We start from the raw sequence: 18235 nt of genomic DNA, 5'->3' as shown, positions 1-18235 counted from the left end.
GCATAGCAAATCAGAAAGTCCGCAGAACATCTCAGAAAAGACATGTAACTTTTAAACTGCTCATGTTGTGGGGAAAAAAAAAGTTTGAAGCCAGCCAGATTTCAGTCATTCCAGATGGCTTGTGGTAGATTTAACTGAACACTCAAAAATACTTCACTTTTATCCAATTCTAATCGAAGACAATTCAATTCAAGATTGTTATGAATTTTCTAGTCATTTCCACCAATTAAAAGAAACCCACAGAACAAACTTGCCATCATACTTTAATAGGTGACTTTTCAGTCCAGTTTAAAACCAGGAAACTTACCATTTCTCTGAACTTGGAGAACTCTGTGTATTTTTTTCCCCCGTTACTGCAATGCAATTCAGACAAGATGTTGGCATAAATTGGATGAGATTGCAGTGAGATGAAAGAGATGGATTAAATAACAGTGCCAAACTGTTCACATTCGTTCTGATATTTAGGGGGGTTTGCTGTTTTGCAATTTTAAATGGGCGGTTTCTTTTAAGACGTGCCCTTTCCATTTACTAAAATGTATTACAAAGGAATTGGTGACATTCACAAGTATTTACGTCCTGTCTCTACCAATCTTGATCTCCACCAACTCATTCCTTATCTTCTGAAAACATAATTAAATCAATGAATTTAAAAAATTCATTTTTTTATGAAGTGAATGTGAAATGAAATGAAATATGCAAAAGTGAATACTGTTTGCAGTCATTATTTAATTATTGATGTTAATAATTTAATGTAAATTAAACCAGCCAAGTTTCTATACAGTGACATACAGAGGTTGTGAAGATTTATTTTAAAAACTCATGGATGTTGACAGCCCTAATTTAGGTATTCATTGCAAATCTTTCTTCAGTGAAAGTGTTAATGTTTCCACATTTCATATGGGGAGATGGAAAAAGACAGCTGAAGTTGTGCAAGAACTACACTGACCCTACTTACAGCTTCAAGCAGCAGCAGCAGCAGCTTTTAAGTACTGAAAGAAGAGACCAACAGAGCTGACCAAATAAACTGAAGATCATATTGTACTGTTTAATACAAACAGTATGAAGCATATATATGCTATCATAATTTATACAGTGTAACAGGTGACATTGTTGTCATTTAAATCTGAGGAAGGTAACGTTGCACATATGCTAAATTAGTCTCAAAAGGCAAACCTAGAAGAGCATCTACATGAAATTGGCACAGCAAGAAACTGCAAAGAAGCATTCAACACTCACTTTCACCTGTCCATTATTGCTACACGTGCTTATTTTTTGCTAAGCTGCAAATTCTATTTATTAATATTGCTCTGATCATGTATTAGCAGTTCCAACCACTTGGATTTAATCAGCATAACAGTGTTGACTGAGTGATCTGTAGAGCTAGAAATGAGTCAGACTGCTGAGAAGCTTAAAGAATAAAAGCCTGTAATGGGTACACGGCATTTTCTCCATTTACAACCAGTCCTGGTCTCAGGCTTCCTTGAACATGTATCCACACTAGGGAAATATCTGGCAACATTAACTAACGCACATCAAAACTAGGTCATGAATTCAAACAAGCCTCAAGCAATTCAGGATAGCTGGGATCCAAAAGTTACTTAGATTTCACTTCTTGTAAATTATATTGTTGGAGAGTTAACCATTTAAATAGAAGTTAATAATCCATTATTAGCCTTAGCTTTAGAAGAAAAAATAAGCTATTTACTAAGAGAAAAAAAAAAGGAAAAATGGGTTTCAGTTCTTTTATTCTATATCTCACACTGCAGTTTATTACATTTTTCAGTTTCTCAGCTACAGCACTTAAGATGCCAGAATTGTGGCATGCAACAGGCATAAAGTTTGTGGATAAAGTATATGGAATAGAACAGTGATGTTACTGGATATGAAATGCACAGTGCTATACTGAAAACTGTCAGTACATAAAGTTGTTTCACTACACATAAAATCTCTATATATATTGGTATCTACCTATATGTGACTTAGGCAGTTCTTACCTGCAGCATATTATATCTTTCTGGTTATCCATGTTCCAAACAAAGCAACTGCTTAAAAGAATTACTAGTATGGCAAGAGAACAAAGAGTTTCTTGTAAGGTATTTTAGGACCTTATCTTGTTTAGTCTAATTAAAATAAGACCGAGAAGAAACATACCTGGTGTTTGTAAGTATCTGTGATAGCATTAAGTGGATATAAACTATCTAAATAAAAGAATATTGATAAAAATAGAACTGAAATCTCCTACTCATAAATAATGTTCACAACTATTTTTAAACCATCAGAGGATACTGCAAAACAAGGCTTTTCTCTAAGATTTTATTTCCTCCTCAATTTTAAGACAGGAGTTCAAATAGGACTGCCTGTGAGAGGAGGGGACCAAACTCCATTACCAAAACTTAATGATCTTCTGAGAGTTTGTCCATATTACATTAAGTATTGATGTTTTCCATGTGTCAAAGGCAAAATATGAACTAGCAAAACCATCCTCTGAAAGTTTGTGCAGCAGCAATGAACTCAGTTCGCACACCAGCTTCAGTTTTGGAATTGTGACTTGATAGGGAGCACAAGGGGATCCTAGGAATTTTTATCCTGCTTCCTACTACTTTTAAAATCAGTTTGTTGGTATATGAGGAAAATAAAAATATGTGGTTTTCCTGGATTGCTCTCAGAAGTGTTTTTAGGTCCTTACTACACTTAGCCATAGCTTTTGTGGCAAGGTCTGCTTCTCGTTGAACCCAGTTTATCCACCTTTCTTTGGATACAAATACAAGCAGTTGAGACATTTCTGCGGAGCATGCCATAAAGTACTAATCAGAGAAGTGCTATATGGTATTTCAGGAACTGGCTGGGTAGGGATTTTGTTTTTTTAATTATGTAAGGCAACAGGAATGTGAAGATGATAATTTGCCCTTGATACAGCAATCAGGCATGACTAACAAGATTGTCAAAGCTCCTCCCTTGGGTAACCAGTAATTCCAGGGGAACAAAACAAGCACAGGACAGTTATACATTCTAGATCTAAGGGGAGGAACAGCAGACATCTACTTTCACTTTTTAAATAATAGAACAATTAACTGGAGGAGTCTGAAGGAAACAACTCATGCTACCTGATAGTCTGTTGCTGAGCATTTTGACAAATGAAGAGCTGAGATTCTGTACTTGCTGAGATTGGTACTGCCATCTGCCCACTTTGCATGCCAAACAGTAAGTGATTATATGAATACCCTGGTTCTATGGGATTTGTTCAGTAAGCAACGTAGTAAAAACTATTAATGTCAGCTGCAAATGAGGACTAGCATTTACTGACTGGAAAACTGTCTCTTAATGATATTTACAGTAATACGTCCACATATTCTTTAGCTCTAGCATATGAATTCAAGCACATAGAATTTCACCCTGAGTCATAGCAAATTTCACTGGTGGAGTAAAATCTATTCTACCCCCAAAGTATGTTACCAGCGAGTCAGACTAGCACATAAAATGCACACACCAGAAAGGAATAGAGGGCATTTAGTTTGTCAGTTGTCTAGTCACCTCAAGGCTTTTCTTAGAAGCTTCATCAACTATCTGTCAGCATGAGAGCTGCCATACCCACTATGACTTAGAGCTCTCTAAGTGGATCCCTATGGGATTGATGCTGTTGAAGTCAAGGGAAGTGACTCCGGATCTGGCAGGGAGTGCTCCTCATATGCAAGACTGACCAGATCTTCACAAACATACTTCTGTTCTCCACAATCATCTGAGTTTACTGTCTTTCCCTTCCATTGATAGTACAGATGGCATTCAGTCACACACATCATTCTCTCAAACCCCTGTCTATGAAGCACTTGCTTCTGGATAGTTCTGTCAGCCAGACATACAGGTCACCATCAAGTATGCAAGTGCCTAAAGCAGTGAAATAACACAGTTTGGCATGACAGGATAAGAGACATGATTAACAAGCCTTGCACTATTTAAAATCAGTCAGTTGTCCATGAACAGAGTAAAGCCCTTACAAAGGCTACAGACTTCACTCCTTTAGCTCAGTAGCACCCCAGATACACAGCTCCTAGAACCACATTTGAAGACCGCGTCATCACATTAGTGAGGCCAAATCGTCCAAGATTGGCAAAAGCATCTTAAGGGCTTAAGGGTTTGGGGGTTTTCTAGGGTTAAATATTTTGAGAGACTCAAGGGTTATAAGGTAAGAATAATAATAATAAAAAAAAGATGTATGTCTAGGATCATACAGCTTTAACTAAAGGCCAAGGAAGAACCACAATTATTTTCCTCTCTCAACAAAAACTAAATGCCAGCCAGTTGCACCCAGTATGTCTAAAAAGAAAAAAAAAACCAAAAAAAAAACCAAACACCAAAAAACCCACCACAAAGCATGACTCATTAATAGGGAAAGTTTAGTTCATGCAAGCATAGGGCTAGTGGCACTTACCAAGAAGTAGAACTGATTCTTGGCCAAATACAACTCCCTTTCCAGAATGTTGATTTATTTTGGAATGGGCCCTCCAAAAAAAAAAAAAAAAAATCCAGAACTCATAGCAGATTATCCAAACAGGACAATGGTCTTCTCCAGTCTCTCAGCAAAACTATGCAAAGTCAAGAATTTCATGGTGTACTGATGCCTGTGTACAGTTCAACCAGGGTCTTTAAAACCAAGCCAGCTACAGACATGACCTTCACCTATGCTTTGGCTCTGCATCAGTCCGATGGACATCTCCTCCTGCTTGGATTTTTGAGAATCAGACATGGATACCATTTTGAGTGTTTACTAAAACTACTAGGACTATCACATCTGAGAATTAGAACACCGGTAATCTCATTTGACTGATCATCATAATACTTATTGCTCATCTTCAGCACTGTTTGTGAGGTTCGGACCAAAGGTCATATTGAAAATAGGGATGAATACTAGAAGAGGACTTACAAATGAAGAGGAGCTCTCACCTCATGAAAGGCACATGGAAGTGAGAACACACAAAGTTACAAGATGAAGGTGGTAAGAACAACAGTGGAGACCCAACCACAGTCCGAAAGTCTGTTACTTCCATAACAAAGTAAACAGGTTGGGACTCAAAACCAATCCAAATCTGCATCATCTGTTCAAGACACCACAAAAAGGCTTCAACAAGTTTTCACCATTGATAATACAAAAGAGTGGAAGAGTAAAATACTAATATCCTCATGACATCAGAAAGCCTGCTCTAGAGCAATCACAGAGTGATACTGCATGGCAGAATGGAGAAATGGTTGTAATGTAGCATGCCCTACTCTTGCAACAGCTTGATGTTGGGGAGATTAAAAAAGGTTAGAAGTAGAGGTTTTCATAGACTTGTTGAATGAACTCCTCTGAAGTAACCAAATGACTTCTACTTTCTATGGCACCTAAGCAAGCTTCAGGAAATCAAAATATCCTTCTTGCCCCAACTTCACGAATGTCCATGTTATTTCCATGTATTTCAGCAGTTAAGAGATAACACTAGGTGACTGTATTTGACTCCTTCTCCCAAGTAGCCTTTATTAAATAATCAAGTGTTTTTTAAAACATAGCTTTTAAGCACATTTTTTGATTAGAAAAGTATTAATTTTTGAGAATCCTGGATTAGATAGATATTAATGTTCCCTCTCTTATTTTGAAGTAATTCCACATGCTATTTTCTGAAACATATGCTTTGTTACTTCTCCGTAAGAAAAGAAATACAAGCATTTCATACCAGTCCTATAGTTCTGTATTTTGAGCATGAAAACAGTTGGAAAAATTTAGTTTGCTATACATATATATCTCTAAATACACAAGATACTGCAATTCCTCAATTTAACACTACTCCTCTTACCCAAGGATGGTTACAAAAAATAATTCTAGTTGCTGTAACCTTTTTTTTTACAAGTTGGACTATAGTTACAAGATCCTGAATTACAAAATGCTCAATTCCATTAGCTTTTCAACCAACAAACAGGTATTTTAGGATGATATGCTTTTAAAGTTGTGTAGCTTACAGCATCTGCCATCATAACAAAAGATAAAAGTAAGTTAAAAACCAACTTTATACTTTTTACTTAAAAACCATATAAGAAATGCAATACGGAACATACTGAAATGGGAATTTTTTGAACAAATATATAGTGTTAACAATAAGCGTAAAGCACTAAGCAGCAAATTTTTCCCTTTGTGATACTGCTCCAATAATTGTTTAGTTCCTTGTAGATTCAGGACTACAGCTAACTGACACTGTATGAAGAGATCTGAAGTTGAAAAATTGACTTGAACAGTATCTCCCAGAAGTTCTATTCCTTTGAGTAACAGAAATGGGATTATTCTTGTGCTCATTAAAAAGTTACTGTAAATTAAATTCCACTTCCACATGACTTACTCTCCAGCAGAAAATCGCATACATGAAGATAACACTGCTATTTCTTAAGCCACCTAGCAGAGCAGGTAACTACTACATTTCCACAGGCAAAAGGCTGACAGCAAATCTTACGTATTTTCTTATGAAGAAAAAAAAAAACCCAAAAAACAAAAAAAAAAAACCTTAGAAAGTGTTGTTAAAGCACTGTATTACGGTTTTAAACTCAAGTAATAAAGCACACCTGCAAGGTATTTCTTTCAATAAAATCATGCTGCAATCAAGGGAACCAGCCCTATTACTGTGTTATAAAACTATAGACTATTACAGAAGGCTCTCCATTTCCCTATGCACCTTCTAACTCTAAAGACAAGTAACTCATATTTCTATTCAAACAAGACTCAAGCATATGAAAGCTTATTGGCAACCCCTATTCCACCTTGTATCTTAAGCAAACTTTCCTTTAGCTAGGACCTGGGCTTTTCCTTCTTCACGGGAGTAAAGCTCAGCCTTTGAAAATAATGAATACTTGAGATCAGCATGATCTTTAAATACCTGCACTAGCCAAATGCTTTTACAGTGTTCTTTGTGCATCTTTCTACGCAGATACAGACCTGCTCCCTAGGGATTCAAGCTGTCACATCAATACCACCCATCTTTGGGCTACGCCTCATTTGCAGAGCACAGCCCATATCTCTGTCTAGTGAAAAGTGCTAAATCCAAGTTCACAGAATCATTCAGGTTGGAAGGAACATCTTGGGATCATGTAGTCCAACATCCCTGCTCAAGCATGGTCAGCTACAGCAGGTTGCCCAGGACCATGCCCAGTCAGGTTCTGTGTATCTCTAGGGATGGTGACTCCTCAGCCTCTCGGGGCAACCTGTTCCAGTGTCTGACGACCCTCATAGTAAAAAGGTGTTTCCTTATGTTCAGACGGAATCCCCTGTGTTTTAACTTGTGTCCACTGCCTCTTAGTCCTACCACTGAGAGCTAGTGAGAAAAGCCTGGCTCCCCCCATCTCCATTCCCTCCCATTAGGTATTTATATTTAAAAGATCCCCCCCAACGCCTTTTCTTCTACATGCTGAAGAGCTCCAGCTCTCTCAGCCGCTCCTACATGGCCCTGTGCTAGTTCTGTTCCAGTAAGTTTGTATCCTCGTTGTACTGGGGAGCCCAGAACTGGACACGGTACTCCAGATGCATCCTCATCAGTGCTGAGTAGAGAAAGGATTGTCTCCCTCAGCCTGCCAGCAAAGCTTTGGCCTGTGTCACCACAAGGGTGCATTGTGGGCTCATGGTCAGTTTGTTATCCGCCCAGACCCCAAGGTCCTTCTCAGCAAAACTGCTTTCCAGCCACTCAGCTCCCAGGGTGTACTACTACTGCCTTGGGTTATTCCTCAGGGAGCAAGACTTCACATTCCCCCTTGTTGAACTCTGTGAGAGTCCAGTTCTCCAACCCACTTAGGTCCCTTTCAAAGGTGGTACATCATCTAGGGTTACCAGCCACTCCTCCCAGTTTCGTGATTTGCAAACTGACTGAGGATGCACCCCACCCCATCCCATAATCCAGGTCATTAATGAAGATTCTGAATAGTATTGGCCCCAGTATTGAGCCATAGGGTACACCACTACTGCCTTGCCTCCTACTGGACTTTGTGCCACTGACTACACCCACCCTGTGCCCACTCATTTGGCCAGGTTTTACTCCACCTCACTTTCCACTTATCTAACCTGTACTTTATCAGTCTGTTTACTAAGGTCAAAGGTAAACAACATGGACTGTTCTCTGGTCATCCACAAAGCTAGTCACCTCACTGTAGAGGGCAACGAGGTTGGTCAAGCACAACTTCCCTTTTGTAAAGCTATGCTAACTACTCCTGATCACCTTGTCCTTCTGTTTGGAAATGCTTTCCAGGAAGATTTTCTCCATCACCTTCCCAAGGACTGAGGTGAATGAAGCTGACTGGCCTGTAGCTCCCCAAATCTTCCTTCCTGCTTTTCTTGAAGACAGGAGTGATATTTGCTCTTTTCCAGTCTACCAGAACATCTCCCAATCTCCACGACCATTCAAAGATAACTGAGTGGCCTTGCAATGGCATTAGCCAGCTCCCTCAGCACTTAGACATGCCACCTGTCAGGCTCATGGACTTCCAGTTTAGGTGCACCCTAATCTGCTCTTCCATCACTGAGGTTCCAGACTTCCCCTCTGGTCTCAGGGGTCTGGAATTCCTGAAGGCTTGTTTTACTGGTAGAGACTGATGCAAAGAAGGCACCGAGTACCTCAGCCTTCTCCATGTCATTTGTCATCAAGCTTGCCTGCTCCGTTTGACAGAAGGCCCACCATTTTCTGTTTATGTACTTGTTGAAACCCTTCTTGCTGTTCTGCCTGAAGGCTGAGGAACTATCCCATAGCAAATGGCTACTCTTGCTCCTCAAGCCACATGCCCTTTGCTAGACTCACAATGCAGTCCTCACACATTCTCTGAGGCAATAAAGAAAATGCTTTCATTCCACTGGGGGATGGTTCAGGAGTCTAAGCCAATTTTCCCAGCCTATGCTTTGTGCAGTGGAAGGCAACATACCAGAATGATATCTTTCATGTTTTGCTCTTTATATTATTTATACATTTGCATATTTCTACTACTATGTCCAATTTCTGTACAAATGGGTAATGTTATAGATAGGGTAGGGATATAAGAAATAAAGTACTTGGAGGCTCAAATACTGTATCAGAAATATGTACTGACTTTGTAAAAACCGACTACATTTTACATTAGGCAAAATAATGAATAACTTTTTTTGATTAGGAAGATCTAAAATAAAATGAGTGGTTTTCCTGTAAATTTTACTGCAGAATTCACCTGTATGACTTATATTTAACCTTTTTCTTCTCATGCAGCATTACAGTATTTCCCCCCCATCCCACAAAACAAAAAAAAACAAAAAAAAAAACCCCAAATATTCCACTAGTTGTTACAGATTGCACTTTTAAAAGCACAGACTTGCCAGTCTTCTGCATTTCCAGTGTCCTGTTTAAACTGTTAACATACACAGTCTTCATTTTATGAAACTGGAAGATTTCGCCTAAGTACTTCTTTTGATGCTGGAGAAATGTTATCTGGGAAAATTACTTCAAACTCTATAATTAAGTCTCCACGTTGGTCAGGATTTTTGGGAAATGGCAAACCATATCCTATAATTCTTCTTCTCATTCCAGGCTTTACAACTTCATTTACTGTCATGGGTATGGTTCTTCCTTCTATCGTTGGCACGTTGATAGAGCTGCCACACAAAGCCTAAAGAAAGATTGTATCATGAGAAAAAGAAATTGGTCAGAACTTTATCTGTACCTGTAACTGAATTTGGATTATTTAGAAAAGACTAGCATTCTGAACAGTATTTCCACTGTGCACTATTGAGATGTCAAAATTCAAATACAGTGTTCCTCTCTTAAAAACGGAAGACTTCAATTTTTCATTGAGTATCATGGAATTTGCCAATCTTACACAATGGCCACTGGAGGGTAATTGAGCTTATATATCCTTCAGAGCCTTTATCAAATAATGAGCTAGGTGGGCACAGAGTGAACTCTTCACTCGTACTTCTCTAGAGATGTCTAGCTTCTCTGTTTCCATTGGAAATTTAGAGTCCTGTTCCACTTTTTATTTACATTGTACAGGCGTTTACTCCAATATACTATCAACCTATACTATACCAAACTGCAAAACAACATTTAAGTGTCTGTAAGCAAAGGCATATCAAATTTCACAGCCATCTTGGGTAAGCATTCATGATGCTCAAAGAAAAGGAAACAACTGTTTTGGTGCACCAAAATTAGAAGATCACAGACCGCCTCCTGCTTTATCCAATAGTTTGTTTTCATTACTAGGATCTCAGATAACAACATTTTGATTCCTCCAACTTCACCTGATTCAGCACACTTAGTCTATACTGATTATGTCCAACTTACATAACAATGCGTCTAAACAGGCTTTTATCTATGATGGAACTAAATTACTCACATCAACATTAAATGTTGTCTTTTCTCCCTCCCTCATCTTATTTTAGGTGTTTTACCTCACTTCCCATGTATTTTTAGTTAAGAATCCTTTAAGAAGGGAGCTCATAATGTACACAAAGAGCTTTAACACAAGCAAGAGTTTATTGCTCCACCTCATGCTAATTAAGGAGAAAAAAACCAACATACACGCTCATCTACATTATCATTTAAATTATGACCCTGTCGAGGCTTCAGACCCTTCAGAACTCTGCTGAGGTGTTTTTCTGATATTTCTTTTTGAAAGCCAATGTGTTTTGACCTGGAACAGAATTTTAAAAAGCTATACCATTTTTGTTGTTATATATAGCTTCTGTAACACCTGTTCACAATAATTTATAATCATGAAATCAATCTCTACGTACTTTGAAATCACACTCAAATAAGTTAGGACATAAAAAGGCAGACTCAGAATTTGTTCGCAGTGAAAGTATTTAAAACATTTCTACTTTGTCCTACAGAAGTAGCAATCACATCACAGCAGTAAGGAGCATACTATATTGGATGTATTCTTTAACTGTTTGTGTTTGTTACTTCAGCCTAATATATATTTATCTAGAAATTAAAGTACAAAGATTTAAGACATACCAACTTTTACTCTCACCCTCATACTCTTCCACCTCTAATAGTAAACAGCTTAAAATAATACTCCATTTTTATCAAAATGGCTATTGCTACCGCTATAAATAACTGTGCTTTGCAGCCACATATTGACTTTACAAGAGTGAAACTTAACTAAAAAACAAAATCAAAAACTTTACTGCTGCCATAGAGCTTGTGCAGCAGAGCCACTGTATCATACTGTAATGTTCTACCAAAAGAGAAACTTACCTCCCTTAAGCTGATCTTAACAGGATAGATAATATTTGATCCATCTCTCTTGAAGTGAGAGTGAGGTTTATCTTTAATGATAAAAACAATATCAGCTGGAATTGTGTTGGGTGTTTCATCACCTTCTTTTGGAAAAGTGATTTTGGTGCCTTCTTTCCATCCTCTTTTTATCTCAATAGTAAGAATTTTGTCCTCTGTTCGGACACTTCTACCATCTGGGTTAAGCCTTTTACGTGAAATCCTCATCCTTTTTGTGCAGCCATGATAAATCTCTTCCAATGACACTTTAAGTTCATGGATTACAGGGGGATCTTGTTTACGACGTAATTGGCTACCAACTGTATTCCTTTCCCTTGGAAAACCATTCATACTAAAACTAGTGAAGGACCCAAATGGATCACCATCCACTTCCATGTCTTCAGTGTCTCTGCCACCAGGCATCCTCCTTCCAAAGAAGATCTCAAAAGGATTTGTGCCACCAAAGAAAGCTGCAAATGTAGCATGTGGGTCGCCATGGAATGAGTACCGGAAGGTACCACCCTGTCCGTCTGGTCCTCCAGCTCCTCCTTTCAGACCTAAATAATACAAATAAGCAAAGTTAAAAACAAATTCAGTATTAGTATAAGATTCCCTATTGTAGAATGTAATGATATCAGAACTGATGAGTCAAAAAGGTCTTTGCAGTAGAGTGAAAGGTCTCCTTTACAAAGAGGACTCAACATCAGACTATGCAGTACCAACTAGTAATTCAATAGCCACAAAGTTTCTGAAGCTCTGGAATGAATTCTACTTCAGAAGAGCATGTATTCTGACAGTGCCAATTTTATTTCATGTGATTGAAGCCAGTTATTCAAAGAACTCGTATCTTAAAACAGAAGACAGGTCTACTTGACTTGATCTTTTCTTGTTCTGCAAAATCTGTTGGGAGTTGCACCCCTCTACAAGATCACTTGTGGGGAAAATTATGCAGTATCATATGCAACATTTTCCATGGTTTCTGTAGCTCAGCTTTAACTGAGTGTTAATTAGTTTTACCTCTGTTTTCCTGCAATTCAGTCTGAGTAAAAGGTAACACGCCAATAGTCAAGCAGCCATATGCTTCCTTAATGTTCAATTTATAATCCCAAACCTATCAGAGTTTGTGTTCCTATGATACAAAATAGGTAAGAAACCTGGGAACCCTTTTTCAATGCAGCCACAAATAAAAATAGCATGGAAGTTCCTAAGATCCATTTGGGTTCAAAAATCTTGTATATAACGTCACAGTCTCCGTGCAAAAAATCAGAATGTTCTCAAACAGAATGTTCTTTCTTTTCTATATGCCAGGAGGAGAGACCTACATCTAATTTCTTCCCGATAAGTCTTCCCTCAGTTCTCACTGGACAGTCCCTTGTACTTCCTGCTCTCTCATTCCAAACCCAGCTAAAATCACTTTCCTTAAATGCCTCTGTCCCAATAGGTGATCTCTAAGTATTTCCTCGTAATAGTGCTCTCCTGCACTGACTATTTTAGGATATCTTCTCAAATCTTTAAGATGAAAGACTGAAAGTCTTCTTAAGAAACTTTTATTTCTAAACTTGTAATGTATCTCGCAGCAGCTCAGCACTACGGCTGCTATTCTACTTTCATAGCCATAAAAGTGTGAAGACTTACGTTAGTAAAGTATGCATTCCCTAAATCTGAAAGAGGGGGTTGGTGGGGTTTTTTGGATCACTCTTTTAGACCTTCTGTGCATAAGCTTAATACTGGTTATCAACAGTAACCAAGCAAGACATTAGAATGAGAATGCTTTCCCCATCTCAATACCAGAACATATTAAAAGTACTTAGCAACATGTACTAGTACACCCTTCTGTCACAGAACTGTTAATGTCAAGCAAGCAGATCAGTGGATTCAGTCTGTGGTAGTAGAAGAACACCTTCTGAAACAGCAAGCCAAAAGTTACTGAAGGTCCATCCAGTTCCTGGCTGTAAAAACACTGAGGTTTCCTCCTTCCATCCTCCCACCCCACCCACTGCCTTTCCTTCACAACTAGTTACACTCACAGATGCAACTGAAGAGCTTAAGAGCAACTGAGGCATCGGGAGGTATTTCCAGCTTCACCGTTATAAAAATTATACTTTGGTTTAATATTATGCCTCAAATAAACAGAAATTATGTTTTGAACCTCTGGCTTCAAGTATGCAATACCAGAATGCCAAAGGCTTTATATGCTTTACTTTAAACTCTTTGGTAAAAGTGACTAAAATGATATTTTGGGAAAGTAGATAGGCATGAGTTGCTGCACAGGAATCTAAAATGCAAATGAATCCACAGAGTAAACAGGTTTACAATGACATACAGAAAGAAGGCAGGGGGTAAGAAGGAAGAAGTGCAAGAAGGCAAAAGACCCAAGAGGCAACAAAGGCCCCTGGTATCTACATAAACACTTTTTTCCTAGAATGTTCCAGTAACAGCACTAAAGCTTTGAATACATGCAATGTAACAAAAGACAAAAAAACCCTACATCCTCTGTAGAAGCTGAAGGTCTTCTACATGAATTTATGGATGTTAACAATTGTATTAAGTCCTACAGATGACAGAGGACCAAATTTTATTATGTATTCATAAGAACCCAAAATTTCCCCAAAGTACTGCTATTTAAGTGTCCTCCTTCATATCAGCAAAAACCATGGCCCTAAGTGAATAGCAATAAGCGAGTGACCTACTGGTCATAATGGAAGTAATTATTTCATGTAGAATTTTGATACCATACAGTTAAGGGGAGGGATGTTAATGACTTCCTCTGTTGCTCAATCAAAAGACTGAAAGCCATATTGGTCAAAAATAAATAAAAAGTCATTCTCTCCAGATAACCATTTTAGGATAAATATGACATTTCTGAGGCCTCATTCTCTTGGCATGTTATCACTGTTTACAATTAAAGCTAAAAAAATTGTTCTGGTATTTCATGACATCAGCCAAATTCTTTCCTCTCCAGGCAAGAAGCCAAGGACAACTACAGACTGGACACCTGGGCTTCTGCTCAGAAGGACTGCCCTGTTTAGATCAAGCAGACAACCCTTTAGCAAAAATTTAAGAAAAGAATACATCTATTTTCAACTGCACCTCAAAAAGTGCTATAGCAAGGGAAGACAGCAGTAAAAGATCCCAGAAAGTTATTTATGGGTCACAGAAATCTTTTCAGTTCAGTAACTTTTTGCCTGTCAAGTATCTGGGATTCAAAAAACCCCATAAAAATATATTAAAACAAGAAATAAAAACTAGATCAGCATTAAAGCTCCGCATTACATTTTACATTAAAAAGCTCATGAGTGAAACTTCAAGCAGTACAAATACGTTGCCTAAAAATCAACACATACCGTGACTTTTTCTGTCATCTATGTTTATTTTGCTTCAACTTAATGAGAGTGACTGATCAGAGTGTAACAGACACATACATACCTTCCTCCCCAAACTGATCATAAATGTCTCTCTTTTTGGGATCACTCAGCACTTCGTAAGCTTCTGCAACCTCCTTGAATTTTTCCTCTGCGTGAGGGGATTTGTTCTTATCTGGATGCCATTTAAGCGCTTGTTTTCTGTAAGCCTTTTTGATGTCTTCTTCAGAAGCCCCTTTTTCAATTCCCAGGATAGAATAATAATCTTTCCCCATCCCGAGTGTTGGAGGAATTCAGATTTTTATCTTGCTATAAGGAAAGCAGTGTCCAGTGTCTTAGCAACGTCGAGGCGCTAGAGAAGGAAAAATAAAAATCAAATATGGAATTGAAACAAACAGAACTGTTATAAATCAACAAACTCTCAAATACATTGAAGAAACACTAGACAGCTGCTCCGTATTTCATTCCTTCCCCCGTTGCTCATTTGTAAATAATTATACACACTGGACAAGACACAGCCCTCTTTAGAGTCCTCCCATCTACAGTACGTGTCTCCGCTCTTTCTAGAACGACAAATAATACAGGACGTCACTTCCCTGACTGCCCCAGCTGAACAGTCTGCACAGCTTTCACTCTCATACACACGCATGCGCACGCACACACACACACACAGAGAAAATGCTAAACTTCTATTTTTCTTCCCTTCTGAAGCAACTAGAAAGTTTAAAGGTTTAGCAGTGTGATACAGTGCCTTTCACCGCCAGGGCTGAATCCAGTCAGCTCTAAAGAGAGAGCTGTCCCAACAGAAATGCAGTAGAGCCCATATAAAGTAATTATAGCATTTTACTTCACAGTTTCTATAGAGACAGCTGTACATATAACTGTTTTCCAAATATTTCAGCATGGATTTGTACCCTTTCCAGCAAAGGCTACAGAAGTATTTTACACCTAAGTTAACTACAAATCTTCAGAAAGCATAACTTCATTTCTTTAAAAATAAAATTAAGCCACCCTCAATCACAGTTGCCTGCAGCCACGTACTACTATCAAGCAGTAAGAAATCGATCCTGAGCAAAAAGTACCACTCAGTTTACCGCAACTAAAGCCACTTGGTTAAAACGGACCAAAACTGTTACCCCTCAGTCCCAGCCTCATTCTACACTAAAGGCAATATCAAGACTATTATACAAGTACGGCGATATATCAAGCCAATCGATTTCATCTGATATTTCTGTTAACAGACAGAAATGTGGTTCCTACACATCTGTTTTACAATACATAGTGGAAATTTTACTACTGCAGTATTTCTCATGCTCTCTAGAAAGAATGGTATGAAGTTTCAACCTGCAAGATTTCTTTTGGATCTTAGTTAATTAAGAGCTATAGGGCAAGAAATTATCCCTACTTGCCAGAATGGCAATAAACTTCAAGTCTGATTGGCATAGCTTGAAAAACAGCTCCTCCCTGGAACAAAGTATTGAAATACAGCAGTTTTGGTCCTACCTAGAAGTTATCGGTATGAAAACATTTCTAGGCTCAATTATGAAGTTACTTGTATGAAGACAACTAGGCTCAACTGCCTTCCTTTCAATGATGAAAAAGTTTAAGAAAGGTAGCATATAGCAGTCAAGGAACCATGCAAATATGACAAATCACCATCCAAACCCAACAGCTACGATACTCTGAACTTCAGCAAACAAACTTCATCACTATTGACAGAATAAGATTTAAAGCAGCCTTGAATTCTCTTGCAAAACTAGCAGTATAAGGAGTTGTTATGCTCAGCTGTGCTTCCATGGTATGGTTTGAGCAACGTCTGGTGGGGACATAACTTACATCACTTGAAGTACTCCCACCAGTGAGTGTCAGAGAAGGACTCCATGATGTTTGTGTCACTGTATTGTCATATAATAAAACTGTCAAAACAGCAATAGCTCAGACTAGTTTTAGGACTGTATTTTTCACTACGTTTTCACAACTTCTAGTTGAGCAAAGTAGCAGTGGGTGCATATGCTAGTTTAAAAAATAAAGTATGTGTAAGAATTAACACTTATAACGTCTCCTCTTAAATATTAAAATAATAGTAAAGGAGCTGCAATTAGCAAGGCTTAGTGCTTCCTTCCCCTCCCCTCCCTTTTGTAAAATATAGCAATTCATTTCTCAAGCTTCTTTAAAAGACCCAATCATCAGGATTTCCTCTTAAATCAGAATTTTCTTCCCCTTGAATGTCAAAACTTACAGGAATAAATCTGGTAACAACAAAACTTACAATGTGACTTTTTGTTACAATCACAGTGAGTAACTGTTCAGGCATCCTTTCTCTCCCTACAGAGGAGAACATGCTATTCTGGCATAACTGCCAAATTATACCCTAATTAGGTAAAATACTCCCTAAAAACAAAATTATTCAAGATTCTGAGCGAGATATACAGCCATAACTACATTACTTCTACTTCCTGCCCTGCATGAGATCTTCATGTCAGAGTAAAATTTACAATCTGAAATCTATCTTCTAAGACCTGATAGATAACTGGAGCACCTCCTTCCAGAAAGCACATTCCTCCTCCTTCTCCATGCAGAGACCTTCCTTTTATCATATGACCTGAGATCTTTTTGAAATACTAGTAGACTGCAGTTTCTCTCACATGCTTATCAAGTTCTTTAAACAATTTGTAACAGATTGAGAGATATGACTCCCTTACAATTAGTGATTTTTTTATTTTTATAATTATTGTTGTTATTATTATTAAAAGACTAGCGTGCACAAGAATAACACCTAGTGATCATGCTAATGATCATTTGGGTACATGCAATCATACCAGTACTTCAGACAGTGAACTCCATCTGGTAATGTGGCAAGTTTTTATACCTTCCAATCTTCTAGTGTTAGTGCAGTTTCAAGGACAGATAATTAATCACAGCTACTAGATTTTTAGAACTCTGAATATCTGATCTTTGCACCTCTTTTATTGTTCATTCTGTTGTTTTATCCCATATTCCTCTTCAGAATTATTAAGAAAAGAAAATAAAGGAAACATCTTCATGTACTCACCACAAGGACTTCTGGCATTGCAGTCCCTTCAAATAAGCACAAATAGACAGAAAGCAAAACAGCTTTTTTGGTAAAAAAAAACAACTAAATATTACTTTTACTGCTATAGTCCTATCTTCCTTATTACCATATACACCTAGAAGTGGAAGTATTTTTAAAAAAGCACTTTTCTATACCGTGAAAAGATACCACTTCCAATATGTTTAAATAAGGTTTTTATTTTTTGTTTAAATGCTTGAATAAGTGTCCCCTACAAAAACAGGCAAGGTCATCACTAGTGTGCAACAGATGAACTCATTTATGGGATTTTGTTCTTTACAAGTTTCTGTATTCCTACCTTAAGGCCTTCCCCTTTTGTAGTAGAACTTAGTAACATCACAGGGCATTCTGTCAGTAAACCCATTTCCCAGAGTCCTTGTATTTCAGCCACCTCTTCAGAGGTTAACACCTTGTGTCCAAGTACCAAAAGGCACCTGCAATATACGCACACTTCCTCATGCACAGTTTTAATTGGGGCATACAGGGATGCATGCTCACCCCCCATTGGGACTTCCACCTTTTACTTAAAGGAGGGGTGG

The 18235-nt window shown here is 38.0% G+C and overlaps 1 protein-coding gene across 3 annotated transcripts in view; it reads right to left on the bottom strand.

Annotated features, from left to right (window-relative positions):
- Window positions 1-1025: 1025 nt before the first annotated feature.
- The window catches only part of DNAJB4 (DnaJ heat shock protein family (Hsp40) member B4), a 32130-nt gene continuing 14920 nt past the window's right edge, over window positions 1026-18235 (bottom strand). Inside the window, exons 1-4 of one of the 3 annotated variants that reach the window (XM_037404911.1) lie at window positions 15035-15251; window positions 14670-14957; window positions 11226-11800; window positions 1026-9633 (exon numbers count right to left, since the gene is read on the bottom strand). In XM_037404911.1, the coding sequence (XP_037260808.1) occupies window positions 9400-9633; window positions 11226-11800; window positions 14670-14880 (1020 nt within the window). In that variant the 5' untranslated portion in view covers window positions 14881-14957; window positions 15035-15251 and the 3' untranslated portion in view covers window positions 1026-9399. The other 2 variants (XM_037404909.1, XM_037404910.1) reach the window with 2 other exon arrangements.

This window comes from Falco rusticolus, chromosome 11, assembly GCF_015220075.1.
Source record: "Falco rusticolus isolate bFalRus1 chromosome 11, bFalRus1.pri, whole genome shotgun sequence".
NCBI classification, from domain to species: Eukaryota; Metazoa; Chordata; class Aves; order Falconiformes; family Falconidae; genus Falco; species Falco rusticolus.
The sequence above is the reverse complement of the archived record's forward strand: the minus strand, read 5'-3'. Positions and strand labels throughout refer to the sequence as shown.